Source organism: Anomaloglossus baeobatrachus, chromosome 1 (genome assembly GCF_048569485.1).
Source record: "Anomaloglossus baeobatrachus isolate aAnoBae1 chromosome 1, aAnoBae1.hap1, whole genome shotgun sequence".
NCBI lineage: Eukaryota > Metazoa > Chordata > Amphibia > Anura > Aromobatidae > Anomaloglossus > Anomaloglossus baeobatrachus.
Window position 1 is genome coordinate 508,091,433 of NC_134353.1, and position 25,756 is coordinate 508,117,188.

Here is a 25,756-nt window from a genome sequence, read left to right on the forward strand (position 1 = left end):
CTTTATACTTGAGTCACCAAGGTGGCTGTCATACTGCTCCTGCAGCCTCTCCTTCTTGGGTCGCTCATTAGGCTCATACATATTCACTGCTTACCCCGCCCACCAGTGTCTGATTTATTGCAGTCAGATGAGCCCCGTCTGAGTGACAGCGTGTCTGAAATTTCCAATCACAGACGTCAGTGGGCAGGTCTATATTGTACAGTAAAATAATAAAAGAAAAATGGCGTAGTATCCCCCCATAATATGCTACTAGCACAGATAAAGACTGACAGCTGGGGGCTGCTATTCTCAGGCTGGGGATAACCATGGTTGTTGGGCGCCCCGAGCCTAAAAATATCAGCCAGCAGCCACCCAGAATTGCCACATTCACTAGATGTGACAGTCCCAACACTTTACCCGACTCTCCCTGATTGCCCTGGTGCAGTGGAAATCGGGGTAATAAGGAGTTAATGGCAGCCCCATCACTAATCTGTAAGTGAAAGTAAATAAACACAAAACACTGAATAATCCTTTATTTCAAATAAAAGACAAAAAAGCACCATTATTCCCCACTTTATTAACCCCCAAAGCACACTTGCAGGTCCAACCTAAATCAACATGAGGTCCCACAACACTTCCACCACTGCTACATCTGAAGCTCACAGTAGCGCCATAAAACATGACTGCCCGCTGTGAGCCCGGCGCAGCGACTTAAGTGAGCTGCGCGATCGATCAGCGGTGATGTCACTCAGGTTAGTCGCGCCCACAGCTGGAGTCCTCCACCTGTGACCGCAAGTCACCTGAGTGACGTCACCGCTGACAGAGAGGCTCACTTCTGTTGCTGCGTGGAGCTCACTGCAGGCACTGATGTTCTATGGCAGTCACTGTGAGCTTCAGATGTACCGTTTTTGCCGCGGGTGCTTTTTTTTTGGGGGGGGCCCCAAAAACGTGCATCTTTGTGGTCACCACAAACATGCAACATGCGCACATAGCCTAAGAGTAGTATTCACAGGCAGTAATTTATGCAGCTGCACCACTTGCTTTTCATGCCGCAGCCCTTTTAATTAGCTGATTAGTAGTGGTGATGATGACCACCCGATTTCCGTAACCATACATCACCGTCATCAATATTAAGATCCTGTACACTATTTAAAATATTCTTATACTGCTTGAATTCACTTCTAGATTTGGTTAAAAACAACCTCCATCAAAAATTGTATTTTCACTTTTCAAAAATATCCAGTGGGACTTTGTTTCGTTAAACTTAAACGTTCAGTTGTCTATATATAACAATACAGCTCTACCACCCACTTGGACTTCAACATACCAAGCTGAGGTTAAGTCACAGTGCCAATCAGTGGGATAGCCAGCATGGAGCGGTGCCAACACTATTTCTGAGCTCTCCCACACACTGCAATTCCAGACGGGAAATCAGTGTTTACTTAGCAACGCTGGAAGTGTGTAAGGAAATAAAGTCCAGAAACTGTTCATGTGCAATAGTTGTTTGTGGTGACTTGCTCGTTGCACAGCATTTACATTTCATTTTATATATAAAATGTCTCTATATAGTTTCTCGCAGGAAACATTTTAGCCAAAGGGAACAGTTGTTCATTCCTGTAATAATAAATATCAGTTTTACAGTATTTTCTACGCCCCAAGCAAAATATTTTAAAGTGAGGTATGTGGGCATGGTACAATATTGTAAAGCCAAATTTATACAAGATGGATTAATTCACCATAAAGGTACCCTATAGACATTGTTGAGTGTATCGAGGAGGGGCACCATCAAGGTGGGCTGCATTCTGTCTTCCTGCAGGCATTGTAAACTTGGCTTGACAAAGAACGCAGGCAGTGTTCGAAACGCGTAGCCTTATGCCGTATATGGGCTCCATATTTTTGTCCTTGTCATCACATTAATTTTGACGTCCTTCAATAAAATTTTGCAATAGTTTTACTACAACTCCGGAAGCTGGATTTTTTTCTTCTTCTATTGTAAACTTGGGCAAACACATTCCCCTACAATTATATTTGAAGTGTTTTATGGACGTTGTTAGATATCTAAAAAATACCTCTAAAGCAGAACAGTAACAGAATGGTTCTTTCCTAAAATTTCTACTCTATTTTGATATATACTATATCCTCCACTTTGCTGGCACTGCACTTTCACATAATCGTTTTATTCTCCCATTGGGTATAGAATAATATTTTGAAAATTTTAGATAAAAGAAATTTCATGAATACAGCTTCTATGCACTTCCATGCATCCTAATGTTGTTACTATTGCTCCAATGAAACCACCTGTTTAGCCTGATCAGCAGGTAGGTGTTATGCTATGTGCGCACGTTGCATAATTACATGCAGTTACGCTGCGCTTTGTAGCGCAGCGTAACTGCATGCGTCCTGCGTCCCCTGCATAATCTATGGAGATTGTGCAGGGGCCATGCGCACGTGGCGTCTTAGAGCGCAGCGATTCGGCTGCTTCCCGAAGCACTGCGTTCAAGAAGTGACATGTCACTTCTTCCGGGCGCTTTGCCTGCAGCCCCTGCTCTGTCTATGGGAGGAGCTGCAGTCAGATCACATGGAATCGGCTTTTTTTTTTTTCACTACGGACATTTTCTGCAGCGATTTGAAGCGCACGTGTGCTGTTCAAATCGCTGCAGAAATTTCTGCAGTGACTGTACGCAACGTGCGCACATAGCCTTAAGCTGGCCAAAGAATTAAGATATTTATCTGCAGGCCAATGACAGATCAAGATACATTTGGTGAAATCGGGGGAATATCTGATATTTTTGGTGATTACACACACAAGATTAACAGCATATAGTTCTTAAATTACCGTAGGTGGATCAATGATCTCCACATCAATGTCATCTCTATAGACATACTCATCCATCCCCTCCACCTTTTGATAACCTGCAGATAGTGGAAGAATCAAGTACTTTATACTGACCCAACATTAAGATAGGTGATCAATATAAGACTGATGGGAGCAGCAGCAAGATGTCAACAGTGTACTGAGTGGATCATGGCAGCGCCATCATATTGTGTAATGGCTGCAGTTGGGTACTGCTGATCAGCTCCTATTAAAAATAACAGGAGTTGATCTGCAGTACCCATCAGCAGACACTACAGGGTGCAGTGCCACAGTATTCCAATTCGCAAACCATTTACATCCTGCTGCTGTTGGCGGATATAACAGCTGATAGGTGGGGCGAGTGCTGGGTGTTTGTGCCCTACCGACCTGATACGAATGAGTTATCCTCGGGATAGGTTATCAATATAATAATACTGGACAACTGCCTTAAAGGGAAGCTATAATCAGAAAATAACCTACTCATTAATTTAGGTATATGTGTTAAATTAATATTTGTTGGTTTTTTTTGTTTTTTTTTTTTTAATTCTGGCAATTGGCTTTTTCACATCATAATTTTTTATTAAAAAAAATCATGGAAATCTGGCACTTTTTACACTAGACACTGGGGCAGTTTTAAACTTCCTAGTTGTTTCAGGCAACAGCATAGGTTCACATTCCGCCCCGTCTTTATTATTGAAGTGTCTAATCACCAAGTGCAAAGGTCATTGTGCAGGAAGGGGGAGCAGGGTCAGCAGTGACATCACCTATGTGATTGGTAGATACTTTATTGGCTGAGTATAGAGGTTACATGTCATAGTAATCCTGCCTCTGATGATAAGAAAACTCCTGTAAAGTGTTCTCGAAAAGAAAGACGGTAAGAGTCTAAAAAAGCCCAGCGCCCAAAGTTGTAAGATTACTGCAAGTTACTATTTGGGACCTTTAAAAAAAAAAAAAAACCCAAAACAAAACATATTTAGTCCATGGTGAAAAGTCACATGACGGCAGTTCTCAGACAAGTCAAGACCAAAATCATCTGTGCAAATTGCCTGCAACTTCCTGTTGAGTGACTATTTTAGAGATTTGATTGTGCTGTCAAAAATATGGCCAAATAGTAGGCATTTCTCACAAAAAGTTGCAGTCGCATATGACTTAGAGAATCCAAACACGTGGAAACATGTTTCGCAGGTCGCAGTGCGACGTCTAGGCAATAATTAGATACAATGTCACAATGCAACACTGCCATTTCAGTGTTGCGCACAATTGTAAATGAATATATCACAGGTTATTAAATCTTTTCCCAAAGAACAATGTATCACTATATTATATTTTATTTTATAGCCTCTGCGTTTTAGCAGCTATAAATTTATTGTAAGATTTTTCCATTATGATTTATGAAAGAGGAAAAGCAGTCAACTCTCCATTCCGACATTAGAAAGAATCTTGCAAGGGCTGTGCGCTCAGAAAACATCTGCATTGTATCCAGTCCTTAACATCTGTAAATGGCAATATATTTTAGCAACTGCAATCCTGACAGTTGATAGATATTCCTTCATATTAAAAAACATAATGCAAACACCACCAGAGCAAAATATATAAACACAGACACGTTTCGGACCAGCGTCCTTATAGGGAATCTACCGTGTTTTTCCAAAAATAAGACCTCCCCCAAAAATAAGCTCTAGCAGGGATTTTCAGCATTTTCGGAGAAAGGCTTAAATATAAGCCCTCCCCCGAAAATAAGCCCTAGTCGCGGATCAATAATGAAGTGTCCGTGCAGCTAAAAAAGATACAGATACTGCAGGACACTTTATTATACACAGCGGCACCCAGCAATTACACTCACCCGACACTGAGCGGCAGGACCTGCAGTGATCACACACCCGCACACATCAGCTCTCACACACATACACACACACACACAATCAGATTTCACTCACACACCAGATCTCACACACAAATATCAGATCGCACACACATACATCAAATCACACACACACACACACACACACATCGGATCGCATACACGCTCACCTCATCCAGCAACAGCGATCTCTTCTCGCTGGCAGAATCCTGAGAGGCAGTGCAGTGGAGCGCAATGAACAGGACCTGCGGCCGGACACGTGACTTGCTCTCATTCCCTGCAGCTGTAAGTGCTGGATGTGATGTGAGTGTGTGTGTGTGTGTCTGCAATCGGCTGTGTGTGTGTGTCTGCAATCGGCTGTGTTTTTCTGCGATCAGCTGTGTGTGGATGCGTTCGGCTGTGTGTATCTGATCGGCTGTGTGTGCCTGTGATCGGATGGGTGTATCTGTGATCGGCTGTGTGTGCCAGCGATCTGCTGTGTGCATCTGTGATCGGCTGTGTGTGATCTGCTGTGTATATCTGCGATCTGCTGTGTGTGTGTGTGTGTGTGTGTGTGATCTGCTGTGTGTGTGTGATCTGCTGTGTGTGTGCCTGCGATCGGATGTGTATCTGTGATCGGCTGTGTGTGCCTGCGATTTGCTGTGTGTGCCTGCGATCTGCTGTGTGTTATCTGCTGTGTATATCTGTGATCTGCTGTGTATATCTGCAATCTGCTGTGTGTGTGTGATCTGCTGTGTATGTGTGTGCGTGTGTGTGTGTGTGTGTGATCTGCTGTGTGTGTGATGTGATCTGCTGTGTGTGTGTGATCCACTGTGTGTGTGTGATCTGCTGTGTGTCAGCTAGCAGCAGGGTAGGGCGGCATGCAGCACTGACCGGAGATCACAGGAGGACCTGGGAACCACGCAGACGTCCTGATCTGGTGAGTATGAGTCTCCTGGGAAGTGGGGAAGGGGGGGTCTGCTTTTTTGGGGGGTAAACGTACCCCCAACCGTGTTTCTCCAAGAATAAGACCTCCTCCAAAAATAAGCCCTAGTGCTTTTTTTGGGGGGGCAAAAAAAATATAAGACAGTGTCTTATTTTTGGAAAAACACGGTATGACCAGGCTTTTGCTACTTCATCTGAGAGCAGCATAATGTATCACTTAGATTACTGGGTACAGCAATTGTGACACAATCAGATATTTTTTTTTTATGTAGCAGAGCTCAGAAAACTGCCCCACCCACACCCCTGATTAGTAGCTTTCTGTGTACATTGTATAGTCTGTAATCTGCTAATCAATGGTCAGACTAGGAGGCACAGTGGCAGCTAGTCCATCAGTGATTATCTCTTGCTTATAAACCACTCATTGTATTGAAACCACAGCACACAGCTTAATAAGTGACATATCCCTGGAATCAATGTCTCAGCCCCAATTCATCAACCCTTCTTATTACACAGCAAAAAATCTGCTGACAAATTCCCTTTAATCTTTGCATGTAAACATTTAAGGCGCCAGTCCGAACAGCATCTTTATGTACTATATATATATTTTTTCAAGTTGTATTGTACTATATGTTTTTTTAATTGAAGGAATAAAGATCATTGTTTTGCCTTGCCAACAGCAGTCTGTCATGAGTCAGTGGTGCATCTGATCTTGGTCTGCTAAGGAAACACACATGATGGTCACACTGAATAGAAGCAGAGACATTGCCACTCATTGTATTCACTACATGGCATCATCAAACGCTTTCTGGGTTGAAACCACGTCTATCTTTTCCTAACCAGCTACTGCTAGATTGTGGGAGCTTTAAAGAGCTTTTCCATTTAAAAAAAAACCCTTTCTCCCTAGTGTAGTTTGCTTTGAAAAAAAACCCAAACCAAACTTTTAGCCATGCTTCTTGAGTCCAGCATTGAATTTCCGCCACTGCCGAAAATAACAGAAATCAAATCAAATCTAATCTTTATTTTTTATATAGCGCTAACATATTCCGCAGCGCTTTACATACATCATGAATGCTATCCCCATTGGGGCTCACAATCTAAAGTCCCTATCTGTATGTCTTTGGAGTGTGGGAGGAAACCGGAGCACCCGGAGGAAACCCACGCAAACACGGGGAGAACATACAAACTCCTTGCAGATGTTGTCCTTGGTGGGATTTGAACCCAGGACCCCAGCGCTGCAAGACTGCAGTGCTAACCACTGAGCCACCGTGCCGCCCATGACACCAGAAGCCGCGGCAGAGACTCAACACTGGACCAAGAAATGTTAAGTAGAGCAAGATTTCTTTTATTAAATTATATATATATATATATATATATATATATATATATATATATATATATATATATATATATATATATATATATATATATATCCCTGCCCTTGATGCGGGCTCACATCCTGAGCCTGCATCTTTCCTGGCAGATATAGGCAGTATTATTTAGCCAAAATCAGCCTCTACCCTTTAACATGTTAAATGCTACTGTCAATCTCTGACAAAAACATTTAGCATGCGCCAAAAGGTGGTCGCGCCATTCTATGTTCTCCTCAGCACATCAGTTATGTGATAGTGGGATGCAGATATGTTGCCAAGACAGCTGGGGGTCTGCTGAGCACACATTTTTATCATGATGAGTCTCTTGTGAAAGGCAGCATTTAGCTGGCATTCATAAGGGTCAATGACTTTCCTTATACATAAAAGTGCTGATGAACTACTCGTATAATAGTACAAGCGATCAGATGATCTCAGGTTCAAGTCTCCTTAGGAAAGCGAAAACAATGTTTTTAAAAATATATATACGGTACACAAAAGTTCAAATCACCCCCCCCTTTTGCCCCATTAAAGATAAAGCAATTGAAGAAAAAAAAAAAACATTTGGTATTGCTGCATTTGGAAAAGTCTAATCCATCAAAATATAAAATAGATTAATCCGATTGGTAAACGGCCTAATGAGAAGAAAAAAAAACAAAAAAAAAAAAACCAAAACACCAGAATTACATTTTTTGGCCAGTGCAACATTGCAATAAAATGCATTAAATGGGTATTCCCAGCTCCAAGATCCTATCCCAATATGTAGTAGGTGTAATAATAATACTATTAGCAAATACCTCCATTTAAAAATGTAGTATAGTTCTCATGATTCACTAGGTCACTTAACTCATGTGCAGGGTATTGCAACACCTTAGGTATCCATGGTTACGACCACAAGCAACTAACAGCGACTACATGAGTGATTGTAACCATGGATATCTAAGGTCCTACAATGCCCTGAACATGAGGTAAGCAACATAATGAATCAGAAGAACTATACTGAATTTAATTGCATTTATTTGCAAATATTATTACATCTACTACCTATTAGGATAGGATCTTGGCGAAGGGAATACCCCTTTAAAAGGGAAGTATTGCTAAATATCTTTTACTGTATACTAATGAGCGAGGGGACTAGTTCCCTGGGCACTAGTTCTCTTGGCTAGTTGCCCCCATTAGCATGTTAGCACGCCCCTGTGGATGTGCTAACATGCTAATGAACGCACAGTGTCAGAGGATGATCTCACTCACCTCTCCACCGCCATCGCCGCCCGACGCTTGATTTCGGCTCAGTGCGCATGATCCCAGAGTTTCGGTCATGCACATTATGAAGCCGGGTGTACGCGTCCTGGCTTCAAACTCATGTAGTGCGCATGACAAACTCTGGGGTCATGCGCACTGAGCCGAAATCCAGCGTCAAACGTGATGGTGGCGGAGAGATGAGTGAGATCATCCTCTGACGCTGCGCATTTATTAGCATGTTAAGAAACCCACAGGGGTGTGCTAACATGCTAATGGGGGCGACTAGCCAGGGGAACTAACGCCCAGGGGACTAGTCCCGTGCTCATTAGCATACGATAAAAGATCTTTAGAAATACTTTTTCTAAAGATCTCTTTATCCATGCTAGTGTATACAGGGACGGATAGGCAGGGATTAACAATATACACCCAGAACTGCTCGTGGTTCTGGTGCATATTGGACCTGACAGGTTCCCTTTAAAAGGCGATTACAACATTGGATTTACCCAAAAATGGTATCAGTAAAAACATCAGCTCAGGATGCAAAAATAAGGCCTCACACAGCCCCAGAAGCTAAAAATTGAAAATGTTATGGCTTTTGGAAAATGGCAAGACAAGCAGTATTTTTGGTATCTGCATAATCAAATCGTATTGACATAGAGAATCATAATTGCTGGGTTAGTTTCACTCCACAGTAAACATGGTACATAAAAAACAATTGTGATATTGCACTTTTTTCCCCCACTTTCCAGTGCATCACACAATGCAATGAATGATGCCATTCAAAACTACAACTTGTCCCACAAAAAAGCCCTAATACAGTTATGTGGATGGAAAAAGAAAAATGTTGTTATGGCGCTTGGAAGAAGGGAAAGGAAAAAAAAAAAAGAGGTATGTGCAGACAATGTCTTTTTCAGGAGGAAGGAACCCATCTGAAAAAGTGCCGCAAACAAATTAATAAAAACGTACAGCAATGTAAATTACATTGCAGCGCACATCTTTTGTTACTTCTTTTAACCGTTTCAGTGTTTTGAAACTGTGAAGTGGTTAAAAGAAGTAACATGGTGACTTTATACTGGGAAGCCTCTCACTATAGTTTAAATTACATTTAAAAAAAAAAAAATCTCTGGCAAAACCGCCAGCAAGGCTGGTTTAGGAAAATGTCCACTGGCTTTGACTAGGAGAACCTCGGCAGCTGTGCCCACCATTAAGGCCCATTAGGCAGTCACTAGGAATGTTAGAGATGCTTCTTTCCTAACTTTTTTAATCAGTTGCACTAAATTTTCTCATGCCACATGTGCCATTTTAGGCTGTGTTTCCGCAAGGTGATTTGGTGAATTTTTTATGCTGCGTATTTTCGCTGCACCAAAAACGCAGTATCTTCCAGTTCCACCACCAAAGAGGATGGGATTTATCGAGCTCTCCAGGCCATTGTGCTCCTTTTCTCCTTAGGCCCAGTGCCCACGCTGTGTTGTTTTGAATTTTCAGAAATCTGCAGTAAAATCTGCATGTTCATTGTGAAGCGAGCAAAGTCTATGAGAATTCAGAAGTGCTGTGCCCACTTATTTTTCCCTTGCGTATTTGGTGCAGATTTGGTACAGAAAAAAAAGAAATCTGCACCAAATAAGCAAGGGAAAAATACTCAACGTGAGCACAGCACTTCTGAATTCTCATACACTTTGCTGGCTTCACAATGGACATGCAGATATTGCTGCAGATTTCTGAAAATCTGCGTCAAAATCTGCATCAAAATACGCAGCGTGGGCACAGGGCTTTAGGGGTACTTTGCACACTACGACATCGCAAGCCGATGGCAGCGATGCCGAGCGAGATAGTCCCTGCCCCCGTCACAGCAGCGATATCTTGTGATAGCTGCCGTAGCGAACATTATCGTTACGGCAGCTTCACATACACTTACCTGCCCTGCGACGTCCCTCTGGCCGGCAAACCGCCTCCTTCCTAAGGGGGCGGGTCGTGCGGCGTCACACGGCAAGCGGCCAATAGAAGCGGAGATGAGCGGGACGTAAACATCCCGCCCACCTCCGTCCTTCCGCATAGCCGGCGTGAGCCGCGGTGACGCAGGTACGCTGATGTTCCTCACTCCTGCGGCTTCTCACACAGCGATGTGTGCTGCCGCAGGGGAACGAGGAACAACATCGTACCGTCGCTGCAGCGAAATTATGAATATGTCGGACACTACACCGAAGATACGATTACGACGCTTTTGCGCTCGCTAATCATATCAAAAAGGATTTACACACTCAGATATCGACAGCGACGCCGGATGTGCGTCACTTTCGATTTGACCCCACCGACATCACACCTGCGATGTCGTAGTGTGCAAACTACCCCTTAGTGTAAACTGACCTGAGGTGCGTATTTCAAGCCTGCAACATGTCGATTTCTCATGCAGGTATGCTCAGTTTTCTGTGCAAATTTTCGTCATAGACTTGCACTAGATGAAGAAAATCTGCAGCTAAAAAACATGCTCCTGCATTTTCAGTTCATTTCCATATTATATACCGCACGTAAGTATATCAAAGTTTTGTCAAAGCCAAATGCCAGAAAGTATAAAAAATAAAGCAGCTTTATTTAAAATGACATACCAACAAGAGAAAAAAAAAAAATGCAATAAAAGCGCATGAAAAAAAAAAGGCAAGTAACCCAATTTACATAATCGGTGCAGAAATATTTTGCAAACTATAATAGACATCTTGTACAGTGATATAACTTTCGTTTTTGTTTTTTTTTAATGAAACCACAATATGTAGGTAGGGCTGCGGTACTGCTAGATAGCGCCATCTGTATTTAAAGCCAGTGATACTTTTACTTGTCCAGCATATGGCACCATTGAAGCGTGGACACTCGGAGCCATTATCTTGCAGAGTATCATGTGAGCAGATATCTTACTGGCCGTTTCTCATAAGGATAAGCGGACATTATCATTACCAATCATTTCATTATCTAGGTTAGCAGCTGACTTCTAGTTGGCAGACTGTTGCTTCTACAGGGCATGTAAAATCAATAGCTGGAAAACACAGGAGAGAACCATTCAGTAAATAGAGGCATGCATTATTCAGCACCCCACTGCCTGCAGGCCGGACACCGCTCACAATTACAGGATTGTCTCACAGAAAGGGAGAGGACAGCACCGATGCTCCTGCCACAGCGCAATACAGTATATTTACCGCCTCATTTATAAAGCAATGAAAGGAGATGGAGCTACAAATAATCCTGCAGGGAAATGACCCAACTCTGTGCTGCCAAAGGTCTATAAATTCTTGGATAGTCCACAAAAATACAGGACATTTTGCAGTGTCTGTGAAAAGAAATTGTGTGTTTTTGTTTTTTATATACTTGAGCAGGTCGTTGTCAGTATAAATATCTTTTACGGCTCACAGTACAGTAACTGCTGGTGAAGTTTTCAGGATCAGTATACTGACCCATAGACATATATGATATAGGAATAGCAGTGGCGTAACTAGAGTTTGATGGGCCCCGGTGCAAAGTTCAGACCTGGGCCCCCCCTCCACATACACCGACACTTAGGGTACGGGATAATGACACTGACACTCGGGGTACGAGATAATGATGCTGACACTTGGCTTTTACCCTCCGCACCCAGGTTTCCCATGATCTGAAATCCCTCTATCAGCACCCAGCTTTCCTATGTTCTGATATCCATCTTGTCCTAAGCACCCAGCTTCCCCATGCTCTGCTATACATCTTTCCCTCAGCACCCAGCTTTCCCAGAGCATGGGGAAGCTGGGTGCTGAGAAATGATGTATAGCAGAGCATGGGAAAGCTGGGTGCTGAGGGAAAAGAGCCTTTTTCCCTCAGCACAAAACGTTCCCATCCCCTGCTTGTATCTTTGTCCCCCCTTGTATATAGTTCTCCAAATACAATAATGGCACCCACATAGCCTTCCATATAGTATAAAGGGTCCCACATAACCCTTCATATATTAGAATACACTTCCATAGTCCTCCATGTATTATAATGCATTTCCCATAGTTCTCCATGCATTATAATTCACCCCATAGTACTCCATATATTATACTGCACGACATAGTCCTCCATATATTATAATGCACCCCCATAATCCTCCATGTATAAAGTAGCCCTTCAATTATTATCATGAATTTCTCATAGTTCTCCATGTATTATAATTCACCCCATAGTTCTCCATATATTATACTGCCCCACATAGTCCCCAATGTTTTAGAATGCACCCCCATAGTCCATGTATAAGGTAGCCTCCATAGTCCTCCATATATTATAATGTAGCCCCCATAGTCCTATATGTATTATAACGCAACCCCATAAAACGTCATATTTCATTATGCAGCCCCATACTCCTCCATGCATAATGCACCCCTATATTCCATGTATAAGGTGTCCATTTTGTATTATGCAGCCCCCAGACCTCCATATATAATAATGCAGCCAGCCTCCTCAGGCCTCCATGTATAATGTAGCAGCCAGCCTCTCCAGGCCCCCATGTATACCAATGCACCCAGCCTCCTCAGGCCTTCATGTATAATGCAGTATCTCCAGGCCTCCATGTATAATAATGCAGCCTCCCCAGGCCTCCATGTATAATAATGCAGCCTCCCCAGGCCTCCATGTATAATAATGCAGCCTCCCCAGGCCTCCATGTATAATAATGCAGCCTCCCCAGGCCTCCATGTATAATAATGCAGCCTCCCCAGACCTCCATGTATAATAATGCAGCCTCCCCAGACCTCCATGTATAATAATGCAGCCTCCCCAGACCTCCATGTATAATAATGCAGCCTCCCCAGACCTCCATGTATAATAATGCAGCCTCCCGAGACCTCCATGTATAATAATGCAGCCTCCCGAGACCTCCATGTATAATAATGCAGCCTCCCCAGACCTCCATGTATAATAATGCAGCCTCCCCAGACCTCCATGTATAATAATGCAGCCTCCCCAGACCTCCATGTATAATAATGCAGCCGCCCCAGACCTCCATGTATAATAATGCAGCCTCCCCAGACCTCCATGTAAAATGCAGCCTCCTCAGACCTCCATGTATAAAGCAGCCTCTCCAGGCTTCCATGTATAATAATGCAGCTTCCCCAGAACTGCCTTCCCAAGCCTCTGGCCACCGTTTACTCACTTATATTAAAAAAACAAAAAACAAAAACAACAACAAGTACTCACCTTCTCTCTTCCTTCCACCGCTGCTGTCCTCCCCGCTGCTCGTTCTCCCGGTGCTGCGGTCGGCGTCCTCCAGTCCTGCACTCTATGTACTCAGCACAGCAGTCGCTCGGGAGTGACGTCACCGCACAGGGGGAGAATGGTGATGTATAGTGCGGCACCGGCCGCGCTATGCTTCATCATTACTGTGCGCGGTGACGGGGGAGACGCAGCAGCCGCTGACACCAGGTAGGGGGCCCCGGTGCCGCCGCTGACACCAGGCAGGGAGGGGCCCGGTGTCGGCGGCGGCAGCGGGTCAAATAGCGGCCATGTGGTCTGTGACAGATCAGCGCGCTCCTCTCACACTGACAGGAGCTGGCTGCTGATCTGCCTGGCGGCCGCCGGGACCCTAACCTCCCGGGCCCGGTCATGATCGCGACCGCTGCCACCGCGGTAGTTACGCCACTGAGGAATAGTAGTATTGAGACACGTACACAGTACACCGACAGCAGCCTTTATGACATCTTTGTAAATCAATCACTAGGCATTAAAGGGAACCCGTCATGTGAAAAAACGCTGTCAGCCTGCAGATATGGGGTGAATCTGCAGGTAATGTGAATCTGCCCAGCGCCTGCACCCTACACAGCAAAAGAACCGGCTTTCAGTCAGTGCGGGGGTGGCACATTGACAGCCAGCGCTCTCTATACACAAGGCATGACTGAGCACGCACCATGCCACCCCTATGAGTGAAGTTCTTTCTCTCCCCAGCAGCAGGGTACGAAGTGTGCTGGCACCAGGCAGGTTCCATTTTCTCTTAACCTGCAGCCCCATATCTGCAAGTCTATAGTGTTTGACATGTTCCCTTTAAAATGGAGTTGGTTCTTTTGTTCCTGTAAAACAGCCTCCACTCTTCTGGGAAGGCTTTCTATGGGACTCTTGGGAGTAACTGTGGGATTTTTTTCCCATTCATCCAGTAGAGCATTTGAGAGGTCAGATATTGAACGAAAGGGCCTCTGGCTCCTAATCGGGTTTAGTTCACCCCAAAGGTGTTTGATAAGGTTGAGGTGCAAGCAGCCATGTTCCTCCACATCAACCTCCCCCAATCATGCATTTATGAACATTAGGTGTGCACTGGGGCAAGGAAGCATACAATTGTCCAAAATGTCAGGCAGGTAACATTCTCCTGGCGTTCACCAAACCCAAACTCGCCCATCAGATGCAAGAGAGAAGTGTGATTTGTCATTGTGCATAAGGCTTGTATGCAGCTGCTCGGCCATGGAAACCCAAGACAACCTCCTCCTGGTGCACAGTAATTGCAGCAAAAGGTGGTCCTACAAAGTATTGACTTGGGGATGAATGCAAATTCACATCACAGTTTTCGGACTTTTATTTTTAAGTTATTTAGTAAACCAAATACTCGCTAGTTAGTGTTGGTATATCACAAGTTTGTGGGTGTAAAGTGAAAAAAAATGCAGAAACGTTCACGGGGCATGAATACTTTTTGCAAGACATTGTAGGTTAAAAAGGGGAAAAAATGAGTGTCAATTTTCCCCTAAATATGCTTCCACAAGAGAGTGAATAAACCTCAATCATTTGGATCCTTGACTTAGTTCTGAAGACTAGGGCTAATACACACAGTCAATCCTTCACCGGTAATATGAGTTACATATAAAATCCACAAAATCAGTATGAAAATCACGTCATATCACCGTCTTGTTGCAGTTCCTGTTGATAAGGAACAAACATGTTATAAAAGCCATTTTTGCCGATTCCCTTTTGTGCACATACACTTCAATACCCTTTAAGGGAACGTGTCCTGTTGAACGTACAGTCTGATCAGCAGGCGGCATGTTACTGAGTGGAGAAACTAAAGACAATGCCACACAGTTTTTTGGGGAAAAGATTTAGTTATGTAAATCCCTATTTATTCTGGTCTTCAGAGTCAAGTGGATGGTTCTAATTAATTAGTGACTGACAGCCATTTGTGTACAAGTGCTAATACAGGGAAAGCTGTCAATCACCAAGTAGGACCACCCACTGGACTCCTAGACCTCAAATGAGAATGGATTTTTCAATAATAAATTACAAGTTATACTGATCCTTTTCCCACAATCTAATATCTGCTCGGCTGCTCCTCCTTTACAACAAGCAGCCTTCATATAGGACAGTGTGTTCACCCTAACAGGGTCATAAAAAAAAAAAAAGAAAAAAAAGTCACCAAGACAAACCAATTTCCATGTGTTCCATCACGGTTTATGGGCTTCCTGACTGCCATCTGGTCCTATTTTTACTGCTGTAGAGTGCAGTTCCTCAGGCCTTTTCACTATATGCCAAGACTTCCAGCCAAGTCCAAGCCTTGAAGGCAACAGTGTGCTGTAAGGTCAGAGCGTAATGAGGTCAAGACTTTTGCCACGACCCTATGACGAAGTGCTGGCCTATAATTAAGAGGCTGGAAGTATGGCACACTACAGCAGGAAAAAAGACCTAACACCAGGGAGCGAAGCAGCCTGGTGATTATTAGTATTTTATTTTTTTTTTACCAATAGGCAGCTCATCCCCAAGCTCTCCTGCCACCTCGAAGCGCACAACAGTGGAAGAAAGAAGAAGAGTGGATGGCAGGAGGCAAGCAGCGGGGCGGCTTGAGAGCTGTGATGTAAGTATTAATTCATTTCTTTTAAACATTCGAAGTTCATACTTAGGGGCTGTAGAGTATTCAGAAGTTGTAAGTCATGGCTTGCTTGTACAAACATAAATTTTTAGTACGTAGATTTTTTTAATGATCTTTTTATACCTAGGTCTGTAATGATGACTAGAGGACATCATTTATGTCATGAACAAATAAGGATGACTCAGTGGTTAGCACTGTTGCTTTTCAGTGCAGGGGTCCTGGCTTAAATCTCACCAAGGACATCTGCAAGAGTTTTCATGTTCTCCCCATGATTATGTGGTTTCATCTGGGTACTCTGGTTTCCTCCCACACTCCAAAGACATAATCATAGGTAATTTAGCTTGTGAGCCCCAATGACATCGATAATGATGTCTGGAAAGTGCTGTGGAATATGTATGCACTCTTTGTGCAACGCAAAAGAAATAATCTCAGACGGTCACTTTTTACCGTACACGCAGTGATGATTTAGAACGCTCTATCATTTCATGTTGCAATGGTCGATTCACTAGGCAACATCAAGGAGGAACTACCACCACCACCACCCCTGGCGATTTTCCAGTTTTTGTTTTTTCCTCCCTTTCTTCCAAGGGCCATAATTTATTTTTCTATTAATATACTCATATGACGATTTGGTTTTTGGGGGACGAGTTGTACTTTTGAATGACACCATTTAATCTGCCACATATTGTATTGGAAAATAAGTGAAAAAAAAAACAAAACTTCAAGTGTGATGACATTGCAAAAAATTCCACAATGGTTTTAGGGTTTTGTTTTTTTTTACCATATTCACTATATGGTAAGACTGATTTGGTAGTATGATTCCCGAGGTCAGTAAGAGTTCCAAACATGCATAGTTTTTTTTTAGTTTTTTTTTTTTATTTAAGTGGTGAATAAAAAAAAAAAAAAAAAAAAAAAAAAAAATCAGAAATTTGTCAGAAACAAAAGATTTGCGCTTTTGACGCCATTTTCTGACACCCATAACATTCTCATTTTTCGGGATCTGGGGCTGAGTGACTACTTTTTTTCTGTCTTGAGCTGATGTTGATACCATTTTTGGATAGCTACAATGTTTTGATTGCCACATTAATGCAATAAAATGCAATAACTGGCAAGCAAAGAAAACAAAATGTAATTCTGGCGTTTTTTTTTTTTCTCTCGTTACTCCCTTTACCAATTTGATTAATTTATTTTATGTTTTAATAGATCGGGCATTTCTGAAAGAGGCAATACTAAATGTGTTTATTTTCATTATAGTGGAACCTCGCTTAACGAGTAACCCACTTAACGGGAATTTCGCTTAACAAGCAAAGCTTTCTGTAAATTTGTAACTCGGTTTACGAGAAAGCTTTGTTGTATGAGCAAAATACACACTTCCGGTTCCGTACATTCACCGCGCTCTGACCCGCACTCGCAGTCTACACAAACACAGACAAGCACGCACAAACAAACACAGTATTATGCTCACCTTACCTTTTGTTCCACCGCTGGCCTCATGGTTCTTGTAGTCCGCCGGTACATTGCGACGTCCTCGCGGCGAACTACAAGACCCAGGAGGCCGGCGATGGAACGGAAGGTAAGGTGAACATAATATGTGTACCTTCAGTTCCATCGCTGGCCTCCTGGGTCCTGTAGTTCGCCGCTCCACTCCAGGCTGTGCATCGGCAACCATAGCGATGAAGCAGGAACTTCCGCTGTCAGACGCTACTCAAAGGCAGCGCGCTGGCCAATCAGAGGCAAGCGGCTCCTGCCTTTGACGTCAGCGCTCTGGCAGCGGAAGTTCCTCCCTCGTCGTTATGGTAACCTGATACACAGCCCGCACCGGAGAACAGCAAGTCCCAGGAGACAGTCGATGGAACGGAAGTTAAGGTGAGCATAATATGTGCGTGTGCGTGCGTGTGTATTTGTGTGAGTTTGTGTGTGTGCGTGCGTGTGTGGAATGGCACAATAGGGGACCAGGATGGGGCATTTAACAAGTTGTGGAACGAATTGTCTGCATTGCAATGATTTCCTATGGGAAATCTTGCTCTGCTGAACGAGTAACTTGGTTAACAAGCACACTCCCAGAACGGATTGTTCTCGTTAACCAAGGTTCCACTGTATTATTGTTTTATGTTTACTGGGACATAAGGTGGGTGATTTGAACTTCTGGTTTGTTATTTTTTTAAACTTTTTTTTCTTCACTTTTTATTGCTGTTTACTACTAGTCCCCTTAGAGGACTTCAAGCTGCGATCTTCAGATTGCTTGTGCTATATACAGCAGTGCATCAGCACCTCTCTGTACAGCACAGATGCAGTTTTCCTAGGAATGCCAGCACTCAGCCAGCATTCACAGGAAGTACGTTATAACAGACATAGGGGTCATCAGCTGACTCCGGCTGTCATAACCTATCGGCACCCCATGATAACGCCAATGGGAGCGGGAATGGCGCACTCCCTGTCAGAGCGCGTTAAAATTAACCACACACACACACACAAACATATGCCACAGATCAGAAATTATTTTTCCATTAAATTAAGAAAAATTAACTCATTTAGAAGTTGAAGGCAGCAACACATCTCAAAAAAAGATGAAACTGGGTTAACACAAGGCCGGAAAAGTAGAGTTGGAAAATCAATTTTCAACCATGTCACAAGACACTACAAAAAGAGTATATTATAGAGGCAGAGTCTCTCAGCATTCGGGTTTGGGTGTTTTGCATATGCAAACCACTTGTGTGAGCATGGCTGTGATCTGGTAAACTTGCTGCTCAGCCCAGTGCGAGCTGTTTGTAGTGTTTAAACGGTGAGATCTGGAGGTAACAACAGCATGATTGAATGCACTTTGCAAAAAAAACAAAATTATTGAAAAACCCCGCCCACGGAAGTGATACTGCCCAATTAGTGACTTCTATTGGGGTTCAGGACAAGTCCTGATCTCAAATCGACCTTTATCTAAAGTACGGCTGAACTGAACTTCCACGGGTTTGCTCATCTCTACTTGTAAGAACAGAATCTGTACTCTTAGGGTACTTTGCAAGCTGCGACATCGCATCCCATTTGAGCTTGGTGATCCATTGTGTAATGCTTTATGTTAGTTTAGTGTGTCTTTTTAGAGAATGGACCTAGGTCATTTTACATAACTATATTAAAAATTATATTTTAAGTCTTTTTTCTGTATTATACACCTATGTGCTATTGTGTTATACCAACTTTTGTGGTGTCAGGAATCTTTATTCAATGTACAGTAATATCTTGCTTTCTAGTTAATAAAGTTTCTTGAAAGGTTTTATTGAATGTATTCTGCTGTGAACAATAAAGAAAAAAAAAATAAAAAAATGACATGGGCTCCTGCCTAATTTTGATAAGTAGCACAGGTAAAACAGACACTGTGGCCTGCAACCCTCAGCTATCAGCTTTGTCTTGGCTGGTTATTATTAGAGATGAGCAAACTTGAAGTTCGGTACAAACTCAGACTTTTCCAAGAAACAAAGTTCAGGAGCTTTATGAATGCAAATCACTCGCCTGAGCATCGCTGTGTGCTCTGGTATGCACGGTGCATAAAAAAAAAAACCCCTTCCCTGTAAGTGTTTTGTTTATGGCTAGCTGCATGTGGGCGGAGACCCGAACTGCCAATCAGTGACTTCAAATGAAGTTTAGGTCAAGCCCAGGTCCAAGACAACTTTAACACAGTTCTGCTAGACCAGCAGAACCAAGACTTCCACAGGTCCAGTTATCTCTAGTGGTTATGAAAAAAAAAAAAAAGGCGTTGGCTATGCCTTATTTTTGATATCCAGCCAAGGTATAGCAGACAGATAGGGGCTGGTATTATCAGGGTGGGAAGGCCCATAGCTCTTTGGCCCCTCCCAGCTTAAAAATAGCCCCCAGCCATCCCAGAGGTGGTGCATCCAGTAGATGCGCCAAGTGTTTCGCTTTGCCTGGCTCACGTGGTGGCAATCAGAGTAATGGTGTATGGGGTTGATTCCAGCTGTCAATTGACAGCGAACATCAAGCCCAGGGTTTAGTAATGGAGATGTGTCTATCAGACACCCCCATTATTATCATGGTAAGTATAGAAATAAAAAAAAAAAAAAAAAAAAAACACACGGGGGAAGGGAAAAAAAAAAAAAGTTTTGTTTGACTAAACATTCCCTCACACTCACTCGTTTACCAATTTATTAATAAATAAATATATAATTAAACATTGTAATGTACCATGGCGCTCATCAATTCCTATGGAGCTGCATTCTCAGAAAGAGGTTCCATAGGTCACTGCTGGTTAGCGGCAGCACGGAATTTCTCAAAAGCAGTAATGTCAGTAACATCACCACTTGTGAGAAATTCTGGGCTGCTACTGACCCTCAATGATCTACGGAGTCTCATTCTGAGAGAGTTCTCAGTACACAGCTCCATAGGAATCGATGGGCGTTGTGGGACATTACACCATGGGCTACGGCAAAACTTCCAGGATTGTTTAAATCTATACTTGCCACGTTAGAAATGGGGGTGTCTGATGGATGCTTATCCATGACGAACCCCTGGGCTTTATGCCAGCTGTCAATTCATAACTGACATCAACCCCAAAAGTATTACCCCGATTGCCACTGCACCCAGGCACATGACTTATTCCTTCCAAAGCCAATACTAAGGACGAGGAGGCACTCACTGCGAGTGGAAGAAAAGCAATTCTATCAGCTAAATAGGAAAGGGTTCTTTACAGTTAGAGCAGTCAGATAGTGGAATGACCTACCACAAAAGGTAATAATGGCAGTTACTATAAAAGCTTTAAAGGGAACCTGTCATCAGAAATTTAGCTATAAAGCTAAAAGTTCCCCCCTCTGCAGCTCCTGGGCTGCATTCTAGGAAGCTTCCTATAGATTTTGTGTCACCTTTTATCCCAAAATAAACACTTTATAAACTGGTACCTTTTCGTATGTAAATTTCTTAATTTTCCATGTGGGCGGGCTGTCTGATGTACGTTGCTGTTCCTCCATCATATTGACGCCGCCCCCGAACGCTGAATTTGAAAGTTCAGGACACCGCCCCTGGGTGCCCGTGGTCCAGCGCATGCGCTGTTCCACTGTAGCGGTGCCGTGCACTGTGTGCACGTGCGACCGCTGTGACGCTTTGCGCGGGCACGAGGTTATGGGCGGCGCTGTTAGTGTCATCAGTAAGTGCCGCCCATAACCTCGTGACCTCGTGCTGAGCATGATGGGAAGGAGGGGACGTCCGGGCATCATTCCTCCAGCGCTTGCGCATAACGCTGGAGGAATAGGGGAAAGTGCGGTCACGAGGTTATGGGCGGCACTTACTGATGACACTAACAGCGCCGCCCATAACCTCGTGCCCGCGCAAAGCGTCACAGCGGTCGCACGTGCACACAGTGCACGGCACCGCTACAGTGGAACAGCGCATGCGCTGGACCACGGGCACCCAGGGGCGGTGTCCTGAACTTTCAAATTCAGCGTTCGGGGGCGGCGTCAATATGATGGAGGAACAGCAACGTACATCAGACAGCCCGCCCACATGGAAAATTAAGAAATTTACATACGAAAAGGTACCAGTTTATAAAGTGTTTATTTTGGGATAAAAGGTGACACAAAATCTATAGGAAGCTTCCTAGAATGCAGCCCAGGAGCTGCAGAGGGGGGAACTTTTAGCTTTATAGCTAAATTTCTGATGACAGGTTCCCTTTAAATAAAAAAAAAAAAAAAAAAAAAAAAAAAAGGGGTTGGATGATTTCCTCAGAACACATAACATTGTCGGTTATAAACGATTTAGTGACAAGATGTACAATTGGTGGAGTAAGGTTGAACTAGATGGACATTCCCTCCCTGAAAATACCGGCCCCTAACTGTCTGCTTTACCTTGGCTGGTTATCAAAAATAGGGCGGAGCCCACGTCATTACAATAATTTTGAAAAACAGTCAAGGTAAAGCTGACAACTTAGGGCTGCAATCTGCCGTTTTCTGCTTTACCCTGCACTGGCTATCAAAAATAGGCATGAGTACACGTCTTTTTTTTAATTATTTTTATTTATTTATTTCCTATCCACATTTAGCAGGGGAATTGCATTAATGTTGCTACCTTTTGCAGCCCCCTAACCCTTACTAGAAGCATTTTACCGCACACACGTTCAGGTTTCCATTCATTTATATGTGGTCTAGGGTCAAATCCGCGTCCTGAACAAAACTTAGCTACACAGGTGTTTACATCACATAAGCACAGTCTGTTTTTTTTGTTTTTCCTCCCTATTCAACAACACCAAAACTTTTAACTAAAGTCCGGACAAACCCGAAAATTCCTCTCTTCGCTTTAATGAACCATTATTATTTTGTCCATGTGGGCAATTTCCCATGTTCCCAATTTTCCATGTGTGAATACAGTCTTAGCCCGCTTTAATAAACTGTTTCAATAAACTGTTATTTTGTCCATGTGGGCAATTTTCTGTCTGAGCATTCATGGATGTGGGCTTTTTTCGGTGGCCATTGTACTGTATGCGCCTTCTTGTTTTTATTTATTCGATTCTTACAAGGAAAATACATGGCGAGCACAATCTCTCTCATAATATATGTATATACATACTCACACACACACATACATACGCACACACTGCCTTGCAAAAGTATTCGGCCCCCTTGAATTTTTCAACTTTTTCCCACATTTCAGACTTAAAACATAAAGTTTAAAATTTTAATGTTATGGTGAAGAAACAACAAGTGGGACACAATTGTGAAGTTGAACGAAATGTATTGCTTATTTTAATTTTTTATAGAAAAAACCCAATAAACAGAAAATTGGGGCGTGCAATATTATTCGTCCCCTATAAGTTAATACTTTCTAGAGCCACCTTTAGCTGCGATTACAGCTGCAAGTCACTTGGGGTATGTGTCTATCAGTTTTACACATCGAGAGACTGAAATTCTTGCCCATTCTTCCTTTGCAAACAGCTCAAGCTCAGTGAGGTTGGATGGAGAGCGTTTGTGAACAGCAGTTTTCAGCTCTTTCCACAGATTCTCGATTGGATTCAGGTCTGGACTTTGACATTCTAACACCTGGATATGTTTATTTGTGAAGCATTCCATTGTAGATTTTGCTTTATGTTTGGGATCATTGTCTTGTTGGAAGACAACGCTCCGTCCCAGTCTCAGGTCTTTTACAGACTCCAACAGATTTTCTTCAAGAATGGTCTTGTATTTGGTTCCATCCATCTCCCCATCAATTTTAACCATCTTCCCTGTCCCTGCTGAAGCAAAGCAGGCCCAAACCATGATGCTGCCACCACCATGTTTGACACTGGGGATGGTGTGTTCACGGTGATGAGCTGTGTTGCTTTTACGCCAAACATATAGTTTGGCATTGTGCCGAAATAGTTCGATTTTGGTTTCATCTGACCAGAGCACCTTCTTCCATATGTTTGTTGTGTCTCCCAGGTGGCTTGTGGCAAACTTTAAACAACACTTTTTATGGATATCTTTGAGAAATGGCTTTCTCCTTGCCACTCTTCCATAAAGGCCAGATTTGTGCAGTGTACAACTGATTGTTGTCCTATGGACAGACTCTCCCACCTCAGCTGTAGATCTCTGCAGTTCATCCAGAGTGATCATGAGCCTCTTGGCTGCATCTCTGATCAGTCTTCTCCTTGTTTGACATGAAATTTTTGAGAGATGGCCGGTCTTGGCAAATGTGCAGTGGTAGGATACGCCTTCCATTTCAATATGATCGCTTGCACAGTGCTTCTTGGGATGTTTAAAGTTTTGGAAATCTTTTTGCAACCAAATCCGGCTGTAAACTTCTCCACAACAGTATCACGGACCTGCCTGTTGTGTTCCTTGGTCTTGATGATGCTCTCTGTGCTTTAAACAGGACATTGAGACTATCACAGAGCAGGTGCATTTATACGGAGACTTCATTACTCACAGGTGGCTTATATTTATCATTATCAGTCATTTAGGACTACATTGGATCATTCAGAGATCCTCAATGAACTGGAGTTCATAGAGTGAATTTGCTGCACTGAAAATGGGACGAATAATATTGCACGCCCCAATTTTCAGTTATTTAATTTTTATACAAAAATTGTAAATAAGCAATAAATATCATTCAACTTCACAATTGTGTACCACTTGTTGTTGATTCTTCACCATAACATTAACAGTTTTATCTTTTATGATTGAAGCCTGAAAAGTGGGGAAAGGTTGAAAAATTCAAGGGGGCCGAATACTTTCGCAAGACACTGTATACGGTATATAGTTGTTTTTTTTTTGTTTTTTTTTAAAAGTGCAATCTTTCTGTAGTCCCAAAATGCATTATGCTTGATTTTCCCTGACCATTAAGATTCCTTTCACAAGCCCTATTAAAATTGTATACTGTTGGGCAGAAAATGGATGAAATCAGAAAATCCATTAAAAAATGTTTGTTTTACTTTACAGGAAGTGGGAATGTGGGTGATTTATAAATAATGCAAAATAAATGGACACATAATGGAGAGACTCATAAACATGTAAAGTATTGTGTCTGTGATGGTAACAAATTTGGGACTATAGATTGCAGTTCATCATTTTTTTACTCTATGTCTGGATTTTTCCTAACAAACTAGTATTATAAGGAAAATGACTTCTAATACAATGCCATAACGTTTGGACAAAACATGACATTACCCAAGCTCTCCAGTGGTAGAGTTGTTGAAATTTTCAGATGGACATTTCACTCTACTGTGGGGTGATCACCACTGCACTGCTAAGCATCTTACAGGGAAACGGGGTATTCAGCAGGGGCCATTCCTGACATTATCCATGGCAAACTGATGTCATGTCACTGCACAGCTCTACTGAGAGTTCCGTCTTGTTGTGAGATGCCAGCATTGCAATAAATCCCAAATACCCCTCATCAAAACAGGAAAGTGAAGTAAAAGATCCAACAAGTAGCAGAGTCATTACCTTGATCCTCTCCACGCTGGCTTCCAGCTTCAGCTGCTCCACATGTCTCTGCATGGTGCTCAGGTTAGAGTTAGAAGACATTGTCTACCCAGAAGAGAGAAGAGTTCTATCTGCTACTTTTCCAGAGATACTTGTCTGATCCCAGGGCAGGAAATGATCTCACAAGTAGCTAAACTCAGTCACTAGCAGCCCAGAGCTCAACAGCAGCTTCCAAACTAGGGAAAGAAAGAAATAGCGATTATGGTACCACCTAGTGGCAGTGATAGGATATGGCATTTGTACAAAGTCAACCTAAACATAAAAGCCAGATTTAAAGGGAGTCTGTCATCAGAAATTTAGCTTTAAACCTAAAAGTTTCCCCCTCTGCAGCTCCTGGGCTGCATTCTAGCAAGGTTCCTGTTGTTCTTGTGCCCCCTTTCTGACCAAAATAAAGACTTTATAAAGTGGTACCTTTTAGTATTCAAATCTTGATAATGTTACACGGGGGCGGGCTCTCTGGTGTCCGTTAGTCTGCCTTCTGGCGATTTACGCCGTCCCCCAATGCTCCATTCCATACTTCAGGACGCCGCCCACTGCGCCCGAGGTGCCACGCACGCGAGGACCGCTGGTGACGTGGTCGCAGGCACGAGCTTATGGGCGGCGCTGTGATTGCATCGCAAGTGCCCGCCCATAATCTTCTGCCCGCCCTTTCCCCTCTGCCTCCAGCGTTCTGCGCAAGCGCTGCCCAGATGACCCGACGTCACCTCTCGTAACCGCTGGTATTCTGCTCCGCTCCTCCCATCT

At 43.1% G+C, this 25,756-nt stretch overlaps 1 protein-coding gene across 2 annotated transcripts in view; it reads right to left on the reverse strand.

The window, feature by feature from the left end:
• Window positions 1–25,168, reverse strand: part of GNG10 (G protein subunit gamma 10) — a 53,596-nt gene extending 28,428 nt beyond the window's left edge. The window contains exon 1 of one of the 2 annotated variants that reach the window (XM_075316031.1): window positions 24,974–25,168. In XM_075316031.1, coding sequence (XP_075172146.1) covers window positions 24,974–25,054 — 81 coding nt within the window. In that variant the 5' untranslated portion in view covers window positions 25,055–25,168. The remainder of the gene's footprint in view (window positions 1–24,973) is intronic. The other variant, XM_075316028.1, reaches the window with a different exon arrangement.
• Window positions 25,169–25,756: the final 588 nt, after the last annotated feature.